Source organism: Protomyctophum bolini (genome assembly GCF_963924005.1).
Source record: "Protomyctophum bolini genome assembly, chromosome: 8".
Taxonomy (NCBI): Eukaryota; Metazoa; Chordata; class Actinopteri; order Myctophiformes; family Myctophidae; genus Protomyctophum; species Protomyctophum bolini.
In genome coordinates, this window is record NC_137869.1 from 1,664,857 (window position 1) to 1,684,259 (window position 19,403).

The 19,403-nt window shown below is 42.6% G+C and overlaps 1 protein-coding gene across 1 annotated transcript in view; it reads left to right on the plus strand.

The window, feature by feature from the left end:
• LOC308319670 (uncharacterized protein) overlaps positions 1 to 12,179 on the plus strand; it is an 18,758-nt gene extending 6,579 nt beyond the window's left edge. Inside the window, exons 3-4 of the mRNA XM_080769789.1 lie at positions 6,709 to 6,846; positions 10,205 to 12,179. Coding sequence (XP_080625915.1) covers positions 6,709 to 6,846; positions 10,205 to 11,280 — 1,214 coding nt within the window. The 3' untranslated portion in view covers positions 11,281 to 12,179. The remainder of the gene's footprint in view (positions 1 to 6,708; positions 6,847 to 10,204) is intronic.
• The last annotated feature ends 7,224 nt before the right edge of the window (positions 12,180 to 19,403 follow it).

Below are 19,403 nucleotides of genomic sequence, written 5' to 3' on the forward strand. Positions count from 1 at the left end.
GCCTGGGAGAAATGCGAGGCCCTGTGCTTTAATAATTAAGGACAAACCTTATTAGAAAAAAATATGAATAGCATTATGAAAGCCTTTTGAAATGTGTATAGGTTACTGACTTGCAGGTGCTGCCAAATAAGTATACTTACTAGGCTACCTCATGCCAGTCAGTTGCGCAAATATATATCAGGTGGGATCAATTATCAGAGCGGATATATAAATATATATCAGGTGGGATCAATTATCAGAGCGGATATATAAATATATATCAGGTGGGATCAATTATCAGAGCGGATATATAAATATATATCAGGTGGGATCAATTATCAGAGCGGATATATAAATATATATCAGGTGGGATCAATTATCAGAGCGGATATATAAATATATATCGGGTGGGATCAATTATCAGAGCGGATATATAAATATATATCAGGTGGGATCAATTATCAGAGCGGATATATAAATATATATCAGGTGGGATCAATTATCAGAGCGGATATATAAATATATATCAGGTGGGATCAATTATCAGAGCGGATATATAAATATATATCAGGTGGGATCAATTATCAGAGCGGATATATAAATATATATCAGGTGGGATCAATTATCAGAGCGGATATATAAATATATATCAGGTGGGATCAATTATCAGAGCGGATATATAAATATATATCAGGTGGGATCAATTATCAGAGCGGATATATAAATATATATCAGGTGGGATCAATTATCAGAGCGGATATATAAATATATATCGGGTGGGATCAATTATCAGAGCGGATATATAAATATATATCAGGTGGGATCAATTATCAGAGCGGATATATAAATATATATCAGGTGGGATCAATTATCAGAGCGGATATATAAATATATATCAGGTGGGATCAATTATCAGAGCGGATATATAAATATATATCAGGTGGGATCAATTATCAGAGCGGATATATAAATATATAAATATATATCAGGTGGGATCAATTATCAGAGCGGAGCGGCTTCTCACTCTGCAGCACAATGATGACCAGCTCTTTACTTACTTTAATAATATTAAATATGACATAGTGTTGGATCTCCATTCTCCAGACAAACAAACCTTGGATTATATTTATTTAATTCGTCTTTCTTCAAACCGTGGCACGAGCCACGAGGGAAGACACTATTTATTCCCTGTCCGCACAGCGCCCACGCAGGCAGGTGTTCTTAATCTCATTCTGACCTGAGATCAGATTCATACGAGGTTTTCCACTGGACACACACTGGTCTGATTAACCCATTCTGACCTGAGATCAGATTCTAAAAAAAATGTCAGTCGTTCTTCGATTTTTCAAAAAAATAGCAGACCTACAAGCTCGTAGCGCGCCACTCGGTGGCGCGCTACGAGCTTGTAGATCTGCTATTTTTCAAAAGCTAAAGCATAACATGATGCTATAACACCAAAACGGGTTCCCGTTCAGAATGGGTTAATCTCATTCCCATCAAAGTAGCCTATAGCCTATAGCCACGCTAACGTTGTGATCAACCGTCTTAATGTGCATGTTCTATTTGTAAAAAGGAACACTGTAGCCTATTAACCCATTTGGGGCGGGATCCCCTTTTGGTGTCTTACCCCCTCAGGCCCGGGAACCCATATTTGGGTTCTGTACAGTATGTACAGTATTCAAAAATGTAATTTATTTTTGATTGCTGCTATATAAACATTTGAAGTTTTTCAGAAAACTTAGGTCAGGCTTTAGAAGGCGTTTTTAGAATCGGCCGTAGGCCTAAATGGGTTAAGACATGGCAGTATAATATTGGTGCAAAATGGAAATATGTAATTAACCCATTCTGAACGGGAACCCGTTTTGGTGTTAGCACCATGTTATGCTTTAGCTATTTAAAAATAGCAGATCTACAAGCTCGTAGCGCGCCACCGAGTGGCGCGCTACGAGCTTGTAGGTCTGCTATTTTTGAAAAATCGAAGAACGACTGACATTTTTAGAATCTGATCTCAGGTCAGAATGGGTTCATCAGACCAGTGTGTGTCCAGTGGAAACCTCGTATGAATCTGATCTCAGGTCAGAATGGGTTAAATACCAGAGAGAGAGAGAGAGAGAGAGAGTAAAATGCCGTCTCGCAGGCGCGTTCTTCGCACAACCAAAAAAGCGTCTCTGTCTCTGAGAGTTCAAGGTTCAAGGTGTTTTATTGTCACATAGATGTACAGGTACAGCATTGTGAAAAAAAACCTTCGTTGGGTGATGCTCCACAATACACACAAGTGAAATATTTATATTATAGTTACTAGTAGTTAGTACCGTACTTGTATTAGTGCAGAAAAGAGACGATGAATCCCGCTTTGGAGAAGATGCGCTCCGAAGGCGTCGTAGTGGTATGGGGAATCGGGCATGGATAGAATCCTCTTCGCTAAATAGGTGCCAACTTTGCATAACGTGGCACATTATTCACACGCAGCGGTCGTGGACTTCTTTGCATATTTAACCCATTCTGAACGGGAACCCCTTTTGGTGTTAGCATCATGTTATGCTTTAGCTATTGAAAAATAGCAGATCTACAAGCTCATAGCGCGCCACCGAGTGGCGCGCTATGAGCTTGTAGGTCTGCTATTTTTGAAGAACGACTAACATTTTTTAGAATCTGATCTCAGGTCAGAATGGGTTAATCAGACCAATGTGTGTCCAGTGGAAACCTCGTATGAATCTGATCTCAGGTCAGAATGGGTTAAAAAATGCAACCATGTCAGTTTTGACTTATTTCTCCTGCGTTTGACCGCTGGACGGCATGACTGTAGCTGCTTCACTTCCTTGTTAACGCGTGCGTACGGAGGAGGCTCTGCGAGGCGCGAGCATGGCCGTCTCGCGGACCAAAAGGGGCCGCTTTTTTTTTTTTTTTTAAATGACTATTCGATTCAAAATTTCAAAATCGATTCCCGTGCGTATCGATTGAACGGCGATTCATCGATTTGTTTGGGTCAGCCCTAGTGTTAACAGAGAGAGACATTTTCTGGATGGCTTCAACACTTCAATGTTATTGTAGCGACCCCAGGGCATGGATAAAATGGTAAATGGTAAATGGTGCATTTATATAGCGCCTTTATCCAAGGCGCTTTACATAGATTGTGCATTACATTCACCCATTCACTACACCGATGGCAGCGGAAACCATGCAAGGCACCAACTAGCACATCGGGAGCAATTAGGGGTTCAGTGTCTTGCTCAAGGACACTTCGACAGTAACTCTGGGGGAGCCCGGGTTCGAACTGGCAACCTTGCGGTTCCCATCCAGGCACTCTACCCCTGAGCCACCGCCGCCCCTGGATACAGAGACATAGGTCACATTCTCACCTAATACTTCGGTAGACTCAATGCGTATGGGCGGAGAATTTGGGATTCTTGCATATTTAATTTGCTGCGGTTTGCCTTCACACTGTCATTCGCAGCAATTGGAAACGCAGCAGGGGGGACCTTTATCAATGTGTTCCATTCATAAACTAGCCTACACAGTGAAATCTATGGTGATAAAATTACACTCATAAGGTGCATGTGTCGTGCCGTCTGGGGGACCCCCCCCCCTCTCTCTTCCTCTCTCTCTCTACGCACGCAGCCACACACTGTTCTTTTGGGCATGGAGGCACAGCGCTGCATGAGCGCACTGATATAACTCCCCAGCCCCCACACAGTGACAGCACTCCATGTTTACGGCACGCACAGACAGACAGACAGAATATTCTGTAGGCTATAATAGGCTACACTGCAGTGTTTTATGTGTTTTCTTAAGCAATTGATTAATGTACACGTCCTCATTTTGATCAGGGCTTCAGTCTCCTCATTCGACCACGTCTATCCACAGTAACGGGACATCTTTGCGCTGCGTAAAATATGCCTTCTCCGTCTCCAACTGTGTTCAGCTCCTCACGCGCCACATTGTTTGCTTCATTTCCTTTATTTACTGCGGATTGCATTCACACCTGCACGGAATCGTAATCAAGTGCGATTGGAAGCGAAGTGAAACCCCCGTTTTTGCTTGGAATAGAATGCTGTTCTTTGATACGCATTGGGATTCGAATGAGCCTTCACACCTGCCAAACGAAGTGCACTTCCTGAAAATGCGCAGCAGGATTCGTTTTAATCGCAGGAAAGCTCTCTGGTGTGAATGTGACCATAGGCACACGTAGTGTTTGTGCTTTTATAGACAGCATGTGTGTAAATTAATACATCGTTCAAATGCGGCCGTCAACGCTGCTAGTTAACACTGTTAAATCGTGTGTGTTTGGAAATCAGAGCATACAGTGGGTGGGCTTAAGACCCGATGTAAGCCGTCCATCCGTCCATCCATCTTCAACCGCTTATCCGTAGTCGAGTCGCGGGGGCAACAGCTCCACCGGAGTGCTGCTCCAGACTTCCCTCTCCAGAGCAACATTAGTGACTTCCTCCTGGGGGATTCCGAGACGTTCCAAGGCCAGTGAGTCGATGTGTTTCCTCCAACTGCGCCTTGGTCTGCCCCGGGGTCTCCTCCCAGTGGGACGTGATCCTTGGTCTGCCCCGGGGGTCTCCTCCCAGTGGGACGTGGTCCTTGGTCTGCCCCGGGGTCTCCTCCCAGTGGGACGTGATCCTTGGTCTGCCCCGGGGGTCTCCTCCCAGTGGGACGTGGTCCTTGGTCTGCCCCGGGGTCTCCTCCCAGTGGGACGTGGTCCTTGGTCTGCCCCGGGGGTCTCCTCCCAGTGGGACGTGATCCTTGGTCTGCCCCGGGGGTCTCCTCCCAGTGGGACGTGCGTCGAGGACCTCCCTAGGGAGACGCCCGAGAGGCATCCTAACCAGATTCCCGAACCACCTCAGCTGGCTCCTTTGCAGGTGAAGGAGCAGCGGTTCTACTCCGAGTCTCTCTCGTGTGACTGAACCTCTCACCCTATCTCTAAGCGAGATGCCAGCCACCCCGTCGAAGAATACTCATTTCGGCCGCTTGTATTTACGATCTTATTCTTTCGGTCCGCGCACTAAATAGAAACCAGGCTCCACAGATTGCTTCATTGTTGTGACTTGTTGCCTTTGGACATTATCTGTTTATTCGGTTTTATCTTAAAGTCTCAGGGAAAGTGCAATATTGTATGGCCATGAACACATTCAATTCTAGCATGATTTACCATTCATTTTCCCTAGAATTAAGCTTTTTTAGTGTCATTATCTTTGATTCAGTGATTGTGTCACTTCAATAAAAAAAAATACTTAACTGGGTTAATTGTCTGACTTTGATTTCTGAAAGTAGACCGGCATACAAATGGTGTACTGTAGCAAATTTACAACCAGGTAGTGTATAAAGCCCACCACACACCGGCTGCGTCCGCCGCGCGGCGGACGCAGCCGCCTCCATTATTTTCAATGAACCTATCGCACACCGGCTCCGTCCGCCGCGTCGCGCCGCGCCGCCCGGCGCGCCGATAGAACACAGTTCTATTTTCCAGGCGGCGCCGCGCGGCAACGCGCCGCGCCGCAGACGGTCGCAGACGGTGTGCGATGGGCTTGAGTTGAATTGTTGTACTTTCAAAATGGTTTATTGGGGCACCTTTACAAATTGCATTGTTTGTTCTTCTGGCTTGTCAGAGGTCTAGGTTAATATACTTCCCTTTAGGGAATGTTGTCCTTGTTACCTAGGCTGCCACATGACGTTACATCAAATTATACTGTTTTACTATATACTGTACATATTGCAATTAAAAGCAGGTCTGTCTGGTCTACTGTTTTAAAGGGACACTTCACCCTTTTTGCAAAAAAATATATGTTAATGACGTTTAGGAGCTTTAGAACACTTTCCTGGGGGTCTTTATGTATGTAATATGTGGTTTTAGATATTTTAGATTGTATCAGGGAGCCCAGTGTCTCTGATGTCATGGACACTGGGCTCACTTCCTTCCTGGACTACATGTTGTCTCAGTAAGACAGCTCTCCCCCCTATCCACAAGGAGGAGCAGTGCACCAAAGAATTATGGGAATTGTATTCCAGGAAGGTAGTGAGACCAGTGTCCATGACATCAGAGACAACAGGCTCACTGCTACAATCTAAAATATCTAAAACCACATATTACACACATAAAGACCCCCAGGAAAGTGATCTAAAGCTTCTAAACGTCATTAACATATATATTTTTGCAAAAAGGGTGAAGTGTCCCTTTAAGTGTTGCACTGTTGACAGCTAAAACGTGGGGGTGGTCATTGTGGGCGGAGTTAAGTACCTATTGGCCCTCTCATTGTCACACCCACTTCTGTCCAGCTCTAGGTGTTAAAATGGTGTGAATTTTCAAAGGGCCTTTACTCAGGTTTGGGTATAATGGTAGAATCATTTTAAAATGGTCATATCTCATATCAAATATTTTCCAATTGCATTGAATGATGCTTCATATGAAAGCTTGCATTCTGTACTTTAATAATCAGTAAAAAAAAAAAACAGAAAAATTACTCTGCCTTTTAGCCACATTTTATTATTCTTCTCTCGTATTTTCTTTTTGAGTGGTGCAACCACTCCTACAACCAGCAATGTCCGTGTACACCTATGTGTTCACCTATGTTTGTATTTGTGTATGTATGAGCACCAGTATGAGTACCAGACTACCAGTAGGGACGCTGTTGTGCCATGCAGAAACAGAGAGGGAGGGAGGGAGAGAGAGAGAGAGGAGTTGCACCACTCGGTTCACACGGGTGTGATTTTTTTTTTCTCCCTTAGACTTCCTGCACCTCCCTGAGTGTAAAGAGGAGGTTTCCCCTGAAGAGGAGAGGAGCTCCAGTCTGGTCCAGGAGGAACCACAACCTCCACAGATCAAAGAGGAACAAGAGGAGCTGCTACTAGGACCAGAAGAGGCTGGTGGGTCAATGTTGACATTTCTAGCAGTGAAAAGTGAAGATGATGTAAACACAGAGCCTCTAGCCAGTACCTCAGCTGAACACATGAAAACACAAGCTTACATAGAGTCCTGGGTACCGTCACAACCAAATATCGACCAGCCCCTCTCATCACGCTGTTCTGAAACTGACACAGATGACAGTGAAGAAGAACAAGAAGAAGGTGATGACAACACAGAGACAGAGCCTCTAGCCAGTAGCTCAACTGAACACATGGAAGCACAGGCTTACATAGAGCACTGGGTACCGTCACAAGCAACCGATATTGACCTGCCCCTCTCGTCACACTGTTCTGAATCCGAGGATGCTTGCACAGTTTGTGGCAAAGTTTTCAGTCGTTATTATCTAAAAGCACACATGATGATTCACACAGATGAAAGGCCCTTTAGGTGTACAGTTTGTGGCAAAGGTTTCAGATTTAAGTGGGTTCTAAATTATCACATGAGGACTCATACAGGTGAAAAGCCCTTTACATGTACAGTTTGTGGCAAAGGTTTCAGTGCTAAAGGTTGCCTAAACGCTCACATTAGGACACACACAGAAGAAAAACCCTTTTATTGTTCAGTATGCGGTAAAGGCTGTTTAAACGGGATTCATCTCAAAACACACATGAGGACTCATACGGGTGAAAGGCCTTTTACATGTACAGTTTGTGGCAAAGAATGGAGTCTTAGAAGTCAACTACAATTACACATGATGGCTCATTCAGATGAAAAGCCCTTTACATGTACAGTTTGTGGCAAAGGCTGCAATCGTAAAAGTCATCTAAAATCACACATGATGACTCATAGAGATGAAAAGCCCTTTACGTGTACTGTTTGTGGCAAAGGTTTGAGTCGTAAAGTGTATCTAAAATCACACATGATGACTCATACAGATGAAAAAGTCTAGACCGATAAAAAGCCCTTTGTGTACAGTTTGTGGTAAGGGCTTTAATCAACAGAGTAAACTACAAATACATATGAGGACTCATGCAAGGAAAAACCCTTTACTTGTACAGTATGTGGCAAAGGCTGTACTCTACTAAATAGTCACTCATACAGTGGAAGAAAACCTTTACTTGACGTTTGTGGAAAAAATGCTTGGGTCACAATGCACATCTATGAGGACATACAGGGGAAAATCTGTGAATCATAGCGAATAACTTCTTTACATAAGCGATATGAGTCGACATAATCTGACAATATCCACATGACTAAATAAAGTGAACACAATTAGTGTCTGTTTATTCTGATTACCCTGGTGTTTGTCTTTTTATATATTTTTAACAGTTTTTCTTTTTGTTACAAAATGGATTGGATAAGTTCGTCTCTGCCGGTGGTGATACCTTGTATGTCCAAATCCTTTTACTTATTTTTTGGTGCCCCGCTGTGATTGGCCAGCTGGCGGTCTGGAAAAGCCAATTGAAGCGGCGTTTGCTGCACATGGCGTCCTGACAGCCAATCGGCGTTGATGTTATCGTGTTCTTCGGAAATGATTTGGCTTCATCCATGCTGACCGCTAACGCTAATACGGTGGTGGAAAACCTTTCTCATGTCGCTGCTCATAAATGATATAGTAGCAGGAATTATGTTAAATATATTGAACCGAGCAATCTTGTCTGAACGAGCGGGTCCATTTGATACGTTCCACTGCCAAATGTTAAGTTACGTACGTGTCAATCTACAGCCAGCGGGCGAAAAGGGACTATTTCTTTTTTTTTAATCAACCAACGCTGTTCTGCGATCGGAACGACTTGACATGGAAGTGGAAACAGTCTTCAGGTCAGTCGACACCTCGTCCACACGGAGACCGTTCCGACGCGACGGCGATATTGTGCGAAAAACTGTCCTTTTTGGATGGAGCGTTGGCCGTTGCTTGTGACGTCGCCTGAACGATCAAAGTAACCAATAAAGGACGCTGTGTATAGTATATCTCAACCAGTGTTTTGGGCGCGCCGTGAAACCTCGCTCAAATAGATTGCGAGCGCATAGAGGAGTTATGTACGACGTACAGGTCCAAAATATTTCACCTCATCTCTGAATGTGTCGACATGTTATTGTACAGTCAGTGACTGAATGAACAGTGAATTCATTATCTATATCATCTGTCAACAATGCGTAGCGGCCTATGAAGGATTACATATCTATAGCCTACACGATGAATATTAATGGAAAGAAACCTTAGTTGAATACTTTTAATTTACATTCAATCGTGAGATTATTGAATGGAAATGTAATGGATGTGCATGTTTTATTCAGGCAACATGATCATTGATGTGTATGTTCATTCACAACGCCACTGGAGGTAGACGGAATGTCCTTAATTGACATTTACAATTATATGTATTGATAGACTATCATGATAATGGCTTTCCTCGAGATGTATCTCATGGATGGCTTGGATTAGGTTAATTACAAGGACCCCCAGTTTGACATGCATTAGGCTACAGACCCCCCATTTAAAGCCATGCATTTCTATCTCTGGGACCCCAGTTCTTTTTTTTTATTGTATTTACATTTTTTGTGAAAGCAATGCCAATGGACCGGTTGGGGTCCATTTGGTTCCGTTTGCACGCTGCGTTACAGGTCCATTTGGTTCCTATCTATTACCCTTGGTCCCACTGTGAAAACTGTGCCCTACAGCACTGTCTGTCTATGGGCCCCACATTGTAACCAGTACCACTATAGCATTTGCTGCAGCACTTTAGCAGCCATATTAGCCTGTATAGTATAGTATAGTATAGTATACATATTGGTCTGTAGTATTGACAAACATTGCTGAACTAACTATCTTTGTCAACCAAAACTGTTGCAGAGATTTTTTTTTTTCTTATTTAAAGAAGATGAGCATTTCGGCATGCTCGGCTATCGGCATGTACTTTTGAGAGTTTTGCACTTTTCAGGGTTCAGGTCACAGTACAATATATCGGGGTCACTTCTGCTCGGACACAACCTATTTAAAAAAAAAAAATGCAAACTATGCATTTTTTCTTTCTTTCGTTTTGTAACATAATAATACTCCCATACGGCTGACATCGCTGCTTGCTCCGCGCAGCGATCGAGTCGTACTGCCTGCTGGCTAGCTAGCTGCCTGCTAGCATAGCCTGCTAGTAGCACAACACTTGTTATGATCATTGTATGTTACTGGTGCATGCTGGATGGAACGAAGAGTACTGGAATGGAGTGCTTGGATCGGAGCGTTTGATCGGTCATTTTCTCTGTAGTCCGATCCGATCCCGATCACGTTTTTTGGCTGATATCGCCCCAATAACTGATCATAAGATCGGATCGCGTCATCTCTAATATAATTATTGTGTTTTTTTGTTTCTCCTCCCTTAGACTTCCTGCACCTCCCTGAGTGTAAAGAGGAGGTTTCCCCTGAAGAGGAGAGGAGCTCCAGTCTGGTCCAGGATGAACCACAACCTCCACAGATTAAAGAGGAACAAGAGGAGCTGCTACTAGGACCAGAAGAGGCTGGTGGGTCAATGTTGACATTTCTAGCAGTGAAAAGTGAAGAAGATAAAATCACAGTGACAGAGCCTCTAGCCAGTACCTCAGCTGAACACATGAAAACACCAGCTTACATAGAGTCCTGGGTACAATCACACCCCACAAATATCGACCAGCCCCTCTCATCACGCTGTTCTGAATCTGACACAGATGACCGTGAAGAAGAAGAAGAAGGTGATGACAACACAGAGACGGAGCCTCTAGCCAGTACCTCGACTGAACACATGAAAACACAAGCTTACATAGAGCACTGGGTACCGTCACAACCAACCAATGATGACATGCTCCTCTCTTCACACTGTTCTGAATCCGAGGATTCTTGCACAGTTTGTGGCAAAGTATTCAGTCGTAATTATCTAAAAGCACACATGATGATTCACACAGATGAAAGGCCCTTTACGTGTACAGTTTGTGGCAAAGGTTTCAGACATAAAGGTGCTCTGAAATATCACATGATGACTCATACAGGTGAAAAGCCCTTTACATGTACAGTTTGTGGCAAAGGCTGCAGTTCTAAAGGTTTTCTAAATGATCACGTGAGGTCTCATGCAGGAGAAAAACCCTATTATTGTGCAGTGTGTGGTAAAGGCTGTGTAAACACGACTCATCTGAATGCACACATGAGGACTCATACAGGTGAAAAGCTCTTTACATGTACAGTTTGTGGCAAAGGCTGCAACCGTAAAAGTCATCTAGAATCACACATGATGACTCATACAGGTGAAAAGCCCTTTACGTGTACTGTTTGTGGCAAAGGTTGGAGTCGTAAAGGTGATCTACAATCACACATGATGACTCATAGTGGTGAAAAGCCCTTTACGTGTACTGTTTGTGGCAAAGGTTGGAGTCGTAAAGATTATCTAAAATCACACATGATGACTCATACAGATGAAAAGGTCGTCTAAAATAACTCGTACAGATGAAAAGCCCTTTACGTGTACAGTTTGTGGTAAGGTCTGTAATCAACAGAGTGAACGGAAAATACATACGAGGACTCATACAGGGGGAAAACCCTTTACTTGTACAGTTTGTGGTAGGGGCTGTACTAATCAGGGTGATTAAACCTCTAAGACCCGCATTAATTTCTACTTGCAAAAAATAGATTTCAACCTTACTACTACTTTGTACTACTAGGACTAAGACTAAAAAATATGTTAAAAAAATATAATAATAATAATAATTATATAATAATATAATAAATTAATAATTTACATTTGGGGGATATCTTTCACAATAATGAATAAAACATGTTCTAGACATTCTAATGATCACAAAAAAACATATATTACAATTATTTTACCTACTTTTATTTGTGTGAATTTCAGCCTCTGTGGGGGGTGTTTATATGCAAATATCATGACCAATGGCATCATTGCAATGAACATCACTGATGACGTTTAGGTGAAAAAAGAACAGAAAAAAAAAAAAAATAGTAATTAATTAAAACAAAATTGTTGCTAAAAAGCAACGCTGGGTCTTAGAGGGTTAAAAAAGTCAGTTTGAGCATAGTGTCTGTTTTACTCATGATGACGTGCGATGATAAGAGCTCCCCTCACTTCACACAGGTGTGATTTTTATTTTCATTCAATTGCATTCTGGCTTTTACTCTTTTTCTTCAGTTTTTTGTAAATATCCTATAAGATTTGAGTTCCACAGTCCACTCCTTTTTGTGTGTGACTTTGTGTTATTTAGGCTACTCTGACTTTTGTATGTGTGAATGTATGTTTTAACTTATTTTGATGTGCAGAGTAGGTTATACCTACTGTTAATTATAACCAATAGACTTTACCTTTCTTTTTAAACTCCCTACATATATATTCAAACCAAATGTGTTACTATTATTATACTAAATAAATGTTATGGTGTAATGCTTATTCTTTTTAGTAATATGGCTTGAGGGAAACCTTTTATTATTTTTAATTAACCTACAAAGATGACCTTCGAACGTCATGCCTCACCAGCCTCCCCTTCTGTCTTCTGATCAACTATTCCAAACAGGTAATTATTTGGTAGCCTTCTGAGTGCTCCTCCTGCTCCCAGACAAATTAAGCTCCAGCTCCTGAACTCAATCTGAGAATCGCATCCATCGGCAAATATTCGGGGCAAAACTGCGGCCCCTGTTGTTTCAGTCAGTATGTTTTTTTATTTTTTTATTTTTATATATATATAATTTGGTAGTGGTACATCAAATTTATTATGAATACACAAGCCCTGCAACTTCGGTGCATATTTAGTAGGGCTGCGAATCTTTAGGTGTCCCACGATTCGATTCGATTCCGATTCTTGGGGTGACGATTCGATTCAAAAACGATCTTTTCGATTTTTCCGATTCTCGATTCAAAAAAGATTTTTTTCGATTCTAAAGCAGTTTATTTTATTTTATTAAAAACAATTAAATAGAATTTTAGCATGATCTACTCCAGTCTTCTGGCATGAAAGCAGAGTACATTTAGTAAAAAGCTTGTATAATTGTAAAGGTTTTATCAAGTGAATGATTTAAACACACAAAGGTTAAATCCAAGAGTAAGAACATGTCTCATGTATTTAGCTTGCACAAATTTGAACCAGTAGCCTACAAAAGTTACAAAATCTCTTCTCACTCAATACCAGAACAATACATTAGTATTAAAACAGGTGTAAAATAAATACAATTGGCAGGCTTAGCTTAGCTGGTAGTAAATGCACTATGCAGAAACCCAGGCCATAATGCATTGCATGCACAGGTACATTTGTAAAAAAAAAAAAAAAAAGTTTTCTTTTTTTTTTCTTTTTTAAAGCGATTTTTGGAAAATGAGAATCGATTCTGAATCGGACAGCATTAGAATCACGATTCTAACTCGAATCGATTTTTTTTGACAGGCCTAATATTTAGGACTAAACCTAAATATGCAGTAGTTGGCCAACACCAACTGCTGCTGCTGTTGGTGTTGGGGTTGTTGTTGTTGTTGGTGTTTTTACTGTTGTTCTATTTCATGGTGCTGTTGGTCTGATTGGAAACATTGTTGGTGGTTTTGTTGTTGGTTTGCTTATATTTATTGTTGTTGTTATTATATATTAATTGATTTTCGTGTTGTTCTTTTGGTTTGGTGGCAGTGGTGGCCGAACGGTTTGCGGAGCGGTCTTGATATCGGACATAGACTGTAAAAAATATGGACATATGGTCTATTTGAGTGGTGTTGGTGCATGCTGGTCTTGGTGGTCATTTTGTTGGTGGCGGTGTTGGTCTTGGTGGTCATTTTGTTGGTGCTGGTCTTGGTGGTCATTTTGTTGGTGGCGGTGTTGGTCTTGGTGGTCATTTTGTTGGTGCTGGTCTTGGTGGTCATTTTGTTGGTGCTGGTCTTGGTGGTCATTTTGTTGGTGTTGGTGCTGGTCTTGGTGCTGGTGGTTGTGTGGTTGGTCTTGGTGGTGGTGCTGGTGGTTAGCTTACGCATGTTTCATGATAGATGTTTTTATGTGATGTATTCCCATGCTTTTTTGTTCTTGCTTAATTTAAGTCGCTCTGAGACACGAGGTTTCCACTGGACACACACTGGTCGTGTTAAAAGATAATTCCTAGACCGTTGGTGTCGTCAGAGAACACACTGGTAAGTGTACAGTCATACAACTTGACATGTTTATCTACATGTTTATATATTCCGTAAAACTGTAATGTTTCCATTGGATAATCTGATGGTCCTCATTGTTATTGTTCTACAGCAAGAAGAAACACTTCACAACAGGTTGGTTTTTCCTCTTAAGACCTGGAACACATCTGGGTCGCCTTCTCTTTTAACCACTTTAACCATTATTTTAAACTTTAGCTGTTGAAAAATAGATCTACAAGCTCAGCGCAGCAATCGAGTGCCGCGCTATGAGCTTGTAGATCTGCTATTTTTTGAAAAATAATGAAAACGTGGTGCAAATATTTGAATATATATTATTTCACAGCAATAATTTTTAAATCACATCTTTGCTTCTGGGGCGTCCCTGGAACAACATATTGTCAGATGGGGCCTTTTTTTTAGCTTATAATGAAGTAGTTTTGAGAATCACTGATATATAAACATAGGTTTTTCAGAAAACATTAAACCAATTGAGACCTGAGACCAGGCTATGACAGGTGGCAGACAGGTGGCAGTGTAGGACATGTTTTGTCAGCATTAGCAACACACCATCACATCAGGTGGAAGAAGCTATTAGTTAGTAGAAACCTTGATATAGAAAGAGACTATTAGAAGAGATATAGAAGAGACTATTGGTATAGAAACCATGATGTAGAAATATACGATAGTATGCAATGTGGCCCTCTGGAGTGAGTGTGGAAATATAGTGGCCCTCTCCATCGTCAAAGTTAAATATAGTGGCCCTCTCCCTCGTCAAAATTAAATATAGTGGCCCTCTCCATCGTCAAAGTTAAATATAGTGGCCCTCTCCATCGTCAAAGTTAAATATAGTGGCTCCTCTCCATCGTCAAAGTTAAATATAGTGGCCCTCTCCATCGTCAAAGTTAAATATAGTGGCCCTCTCCATCGTCAAAGTTAAATATAGTGGCCCTCTCCATCGTCAAAGTTAAATATAGTGGCCCTCTCCATCGTCAAAGTTAAATATAGTGGCTCCTCTCCATCGTCAAAGTTAAATATAGTGGCCCTCTCCATCGTCAAAGTTAAATATAGTGGCCCTCTCCATCGTCAAAGTTAAATATAGTGGCCCTCTCCATCGTCAAAGTTAAATATAGTGGCCCTCTCCATCGTCAAAGTTAAATATAGTGGCCCTCTCCATCGTCAAAGTTAAATATAGTGGCCCTCTCCATCGTCAAAGTTAAATATAGTGGCCCTCTCCATCGTCAAAGTTAAATATAGTGGCCCTCTCCATCGTCAAAGTTGCCCACCCCTGATCCAGCCTCTTCACTGCTCATTCGTTCCTGTGTTGGACAAGGAGATGTTTCTGTACAACTTAATGCGGAGCTTCACGGAGCTTTGTGTGTCCCTGGCTGGCGGTGTCCCTGGCTGTGTCCCTGTGTCCCTGTGTCCCTGGCTGGCTGTGTCCCTGTGTCCCTGGCTGGCTGTGTCCCTGTGTCCCTGGCTGTGTCCCTGTGTCCCTGGCTGGCTGTGTCCCTGGCTGTGTCCCTGTGTCCCTGGCTGGCTGTGTCCCTGGCTGTGCCCCTGTGTCCCTGGTTAGTTGGCTGTGTCCCTGGCTGTGTAGCTGGCTGGCTGTGTCCCTGTGTCCCTGGCTCTGTCCCTGGTTGTGTCCCTGTGTCCCTGGCTCTGTCCCTGTGTCCCTGTGTCCCTGGCTCTGTCCCTGTGTCCCTGGCTCTGTCCCTGGTTGTGTCCCTGTGTCCCTGGCTGTGTCCCTGGTTGTGTCCCTGTGTCCCTGGCTCTGTCCCTGGTTGTGTCCCTGTGTCCCTGGCTCTGTCCCTGTGTCCCTGGCTCTGTCCCTGGTTGTGTCCTTGTGTCCCTGGCTGTGTCCCTGGCTGGCTGTGTCCCTGGCTGTGTCCCTGGTTGGGTGTGTCCCTGTGTCCCTGGCTGTGTCCCTGTGTCCCTGGTTGTGTCCCTGGCTGTGTCCCTGGCTGGCTGTGTCCCTGGCTGTGTCCCTGGTTGGGTGTGTCCCTGTGTCCCTGGCTGTGTCCCTGTGTCCCTGGTTGTGTCCCTGGCTGTGTCCCTGGCTGGCTTGGGTTGCATCACTTGCTGTCGATAATGACTTATAAAAGGTTTATAGGAATGTTTTAGATTTTTCTATATTCACTATATTACGTTTAAACATTGTCTTAAGTGGTTCTTTAGGGGGGGTTCAGTCTTAATGCAGCAGCATCTACGTTTCCTGTCCCCTCTGTCATAAGGCAGCAGCATCGGTGTTTCCTGTCGTCTCAGTCTTGTGGTCAGCTCTTCAGAGCGCCGTGCGTCTCTTGTTAGTTTCACACCTGCCGTCTCTCCTCCTGTACCAAAACAACAGAGAAACCACACAGTCGTGTTGTGACACATCATCCTGTCCTCAATAAAGAGACCGTGAGACGGAGAGGCTTGTTCAGTTGAGAGAGAGTCCAGTCTGGATAACAGCAGCGCCACCGCCTACTGTCCTACACTCAGATATGGATACAACATGGATTCTGGTCTACCTGCTGTGGAGCTCAGGTACAGTTAGTTGGAACTTGTTTTTAATGTCTGCTTGACCATATAAGGAAAGTATCTAATTACATGTACTGGAGTACTGTGCTTAAGTACAGTTCTGAGGTACTTTTACTTTCCTGGAGTGTTAATTATTTTACTTTACTAGTGAAACAGGACATTCTGCACAATGAGTGCTTTTACCATGTGTACTTTAAGTATATATTTTGATGCCATTACTTTAGTAAATGGTGATCGGTGAACTCACTGGGCTATGCAGTCGCACCAGAGCCCGGGTGGGAGGGCACGCTCCTATAGCCACAGTCTATCTCTCTCTCTCTCTCGCTCTCTCTCTCGCTCTCTCTCTCTCTCTCTCTCTCTCTCTCTCTCTCTCTCTCTCAAAGCATGAAGTTCAACAAAAGAACCAAATAAAACAGAAAACAAGCAAATGGAACATACATTTTCACAATACAATATGAAAATACTGTCATACCGGTCAAAATGTACAGTATTAAGTGTGTCGAGATGGTTCGTGTCAGGATAATAGTCACATTGTGTATATTTTTTTCTAAGTGTCCCTCATTTTGTGACATGCAGTCACACATACTGTGCAGCCAGATGTGCTGCAGGTCCCTCTCCCAACACAATGAGTTGTTTGTCATTGTCATGCAACTCTTTAAACTTTGGGATCAACAACTCAAATGTATTAAAATATGTGGTTCTTATATTATTATATTTATTACAATGAATTAGAAAGTGTGTCTCAGTCTCTACCTCAGCTGAGGTACAGTGACCACAGACTCTGTTCTGGAGGTAGGTAGGACTTCTTGTGTCATCCTTTCTCTATGGCCAGACTGTGGTCACTCATTCTGTATTTAGTCATGATCTGTCACTGTTTTTTTATCTTTGACCGTATACAGATACTCAGCCAGTTTATATTCATGTTTTAGGGCCAGATAACAATTACGTTTGTTTTGAGTTTTGGTTTGATTGCTCCAATGTTCCAGATAATGTGTATTTTATTAGTTTAATAATTTGGTTGACTCTAATTAGTGGTTGCAAAGCAGTGCTGGTCTGAGGTTGAGGCTGGACACTGTTCTGTGGTAGCTGATCAATAAGTCCAAGGACTAGTTGGCAGAAGGGACTCTTTTGGGGTTTCATCTCCTGGGATTGCAGGGCCTGGAATCCCAGGCTGTCTTGGGGGCTTGATTTAAGGTGTAACCAAAATATTAGTGTTCTTTTCCTAATGTTAATAATGAATGGGTAACGGCATAATTCTGCCCTGCATGCGTTGGTTGGTGTTTTCCTTTGGATGTTTAATATGGACCTACAGAATTCTGCATGCAGGGTTTCTGTGGGATGTTTGTCCCATCTAGTGTAGTCCTGGTGACTGAGTGGACCCCAAACCTCACTACCATAGAGAGCAATTGGTTGGATAATGCTGTCAAATATTTTTATCCAAATTCTAACAGGGATATCAATTTTATAAAATGTTCTCCTACTGGCATAAAATGCTCTGCATGCTTTCTCTTTTAGTGCATTCACTGCCAGACCAAAGTTACCTGAGGCACTAATCTGTAGTCCCAGGTAATCGTAATACAGGGTGTGATCTAATGGTGTGTTTACTAATTTAAATTGATATTTGTTTTCCTGAGATCTGGCCTTCTTTTGGAAAATCATGATTTTGGATTTGTTCAGATTTACAGTCGGGGCCCAGTTCTGACAGTACTGCTCCAGCAGGTCCAGGTGCTCTCTCTCTCTCTCTCTCTCTCTCTCTCTCTCTCTCTCTCTCTGTCGCGCCTCGCTCCTCTGCCTTTGTATTTGAGCATTGACTTAGGTCCAAACCACTGGACTGATATGTGACTTGACTTAGGTCCAAATCACTGGACTGATATGTGGCTTGACTTAGGTCCAAACCACTGGACTGATATGTGACTTGACTTAGGTCCAAACCACTGGACTGATATGTGACTTGACTTAGGTCCAAACCACTGGACTGATATGTGGCTTGACTTAGGTCCAAACCACTGGACTGATATGTGACTTGACTTAGGTCCAAACCACTGGACTGATATGTGGCTTGACCTCAATGGTTATGTGGTTGTTTTATGTTCAGTATTTTGCCATGTCTTGTTCTGTTTGGTTTTGCGTATCTTATTTTGTAGTATGGTCCCTATAGTGTTTCCCGTCTGCCTATAGTTACTGTTCCCTACCTTGTCTCACCTACCTTGTGATGTGTCCGTGTTTTCACCTGTGTCCTCTTTGTCCCGTTAGCCTATCCTGTGTCTGATTGTATGTTGAGTTCACCTGTGTCTAGTTAGTCTGTGTCTATTTATATACCCCAGTTTGTTCAGTCCCTTTAATGTCAGATCGTCATTTCACGTCAGCGTGTTTACTGTGTCCTTCTTTTGCCTGCCCCATTTTATGGGAAGTTATAGTTTAATAAACATCCTGAATTGTGAATCTTGCCTTTTGGTCGTCCTCTGATCGCACTCTGACTCTCTCTCTCTCTCTCTCGCTCTCGCTCTCGCTCTCGCTCTCGCTCTCTCTCTCGCTCTCTCTCTCTCTCTCTCGCTCTCTCTCTCTCTCTCGCTTGGCAGGAACGTAACAATTACAGTATTGCAGAAAAAACTGAAAAATGATATAGTAGGTTACAACAGAAAGTAATATCAAATATACAAAAACATTATAAAAAACAATATGCAGATACTGTGATAATGATCCAAATGTACAGTATCGTGTGTGAAGTTAGTGTCCAGGTAACATCGTGTGGCGTTTGCTCCAGTGTCAATAAATACAAATATATATTGTTTCCAAAGTTATTTTAACAGGTTTAAAAACACATCTTGCTGGAAAAGAGACAATGAGAGAGATTTACAACAGAAATCCAACTATTAGGGGACTGACTGGTAGAAGAGTGATGCCTGTCAGTCACAATGTGGGACAGA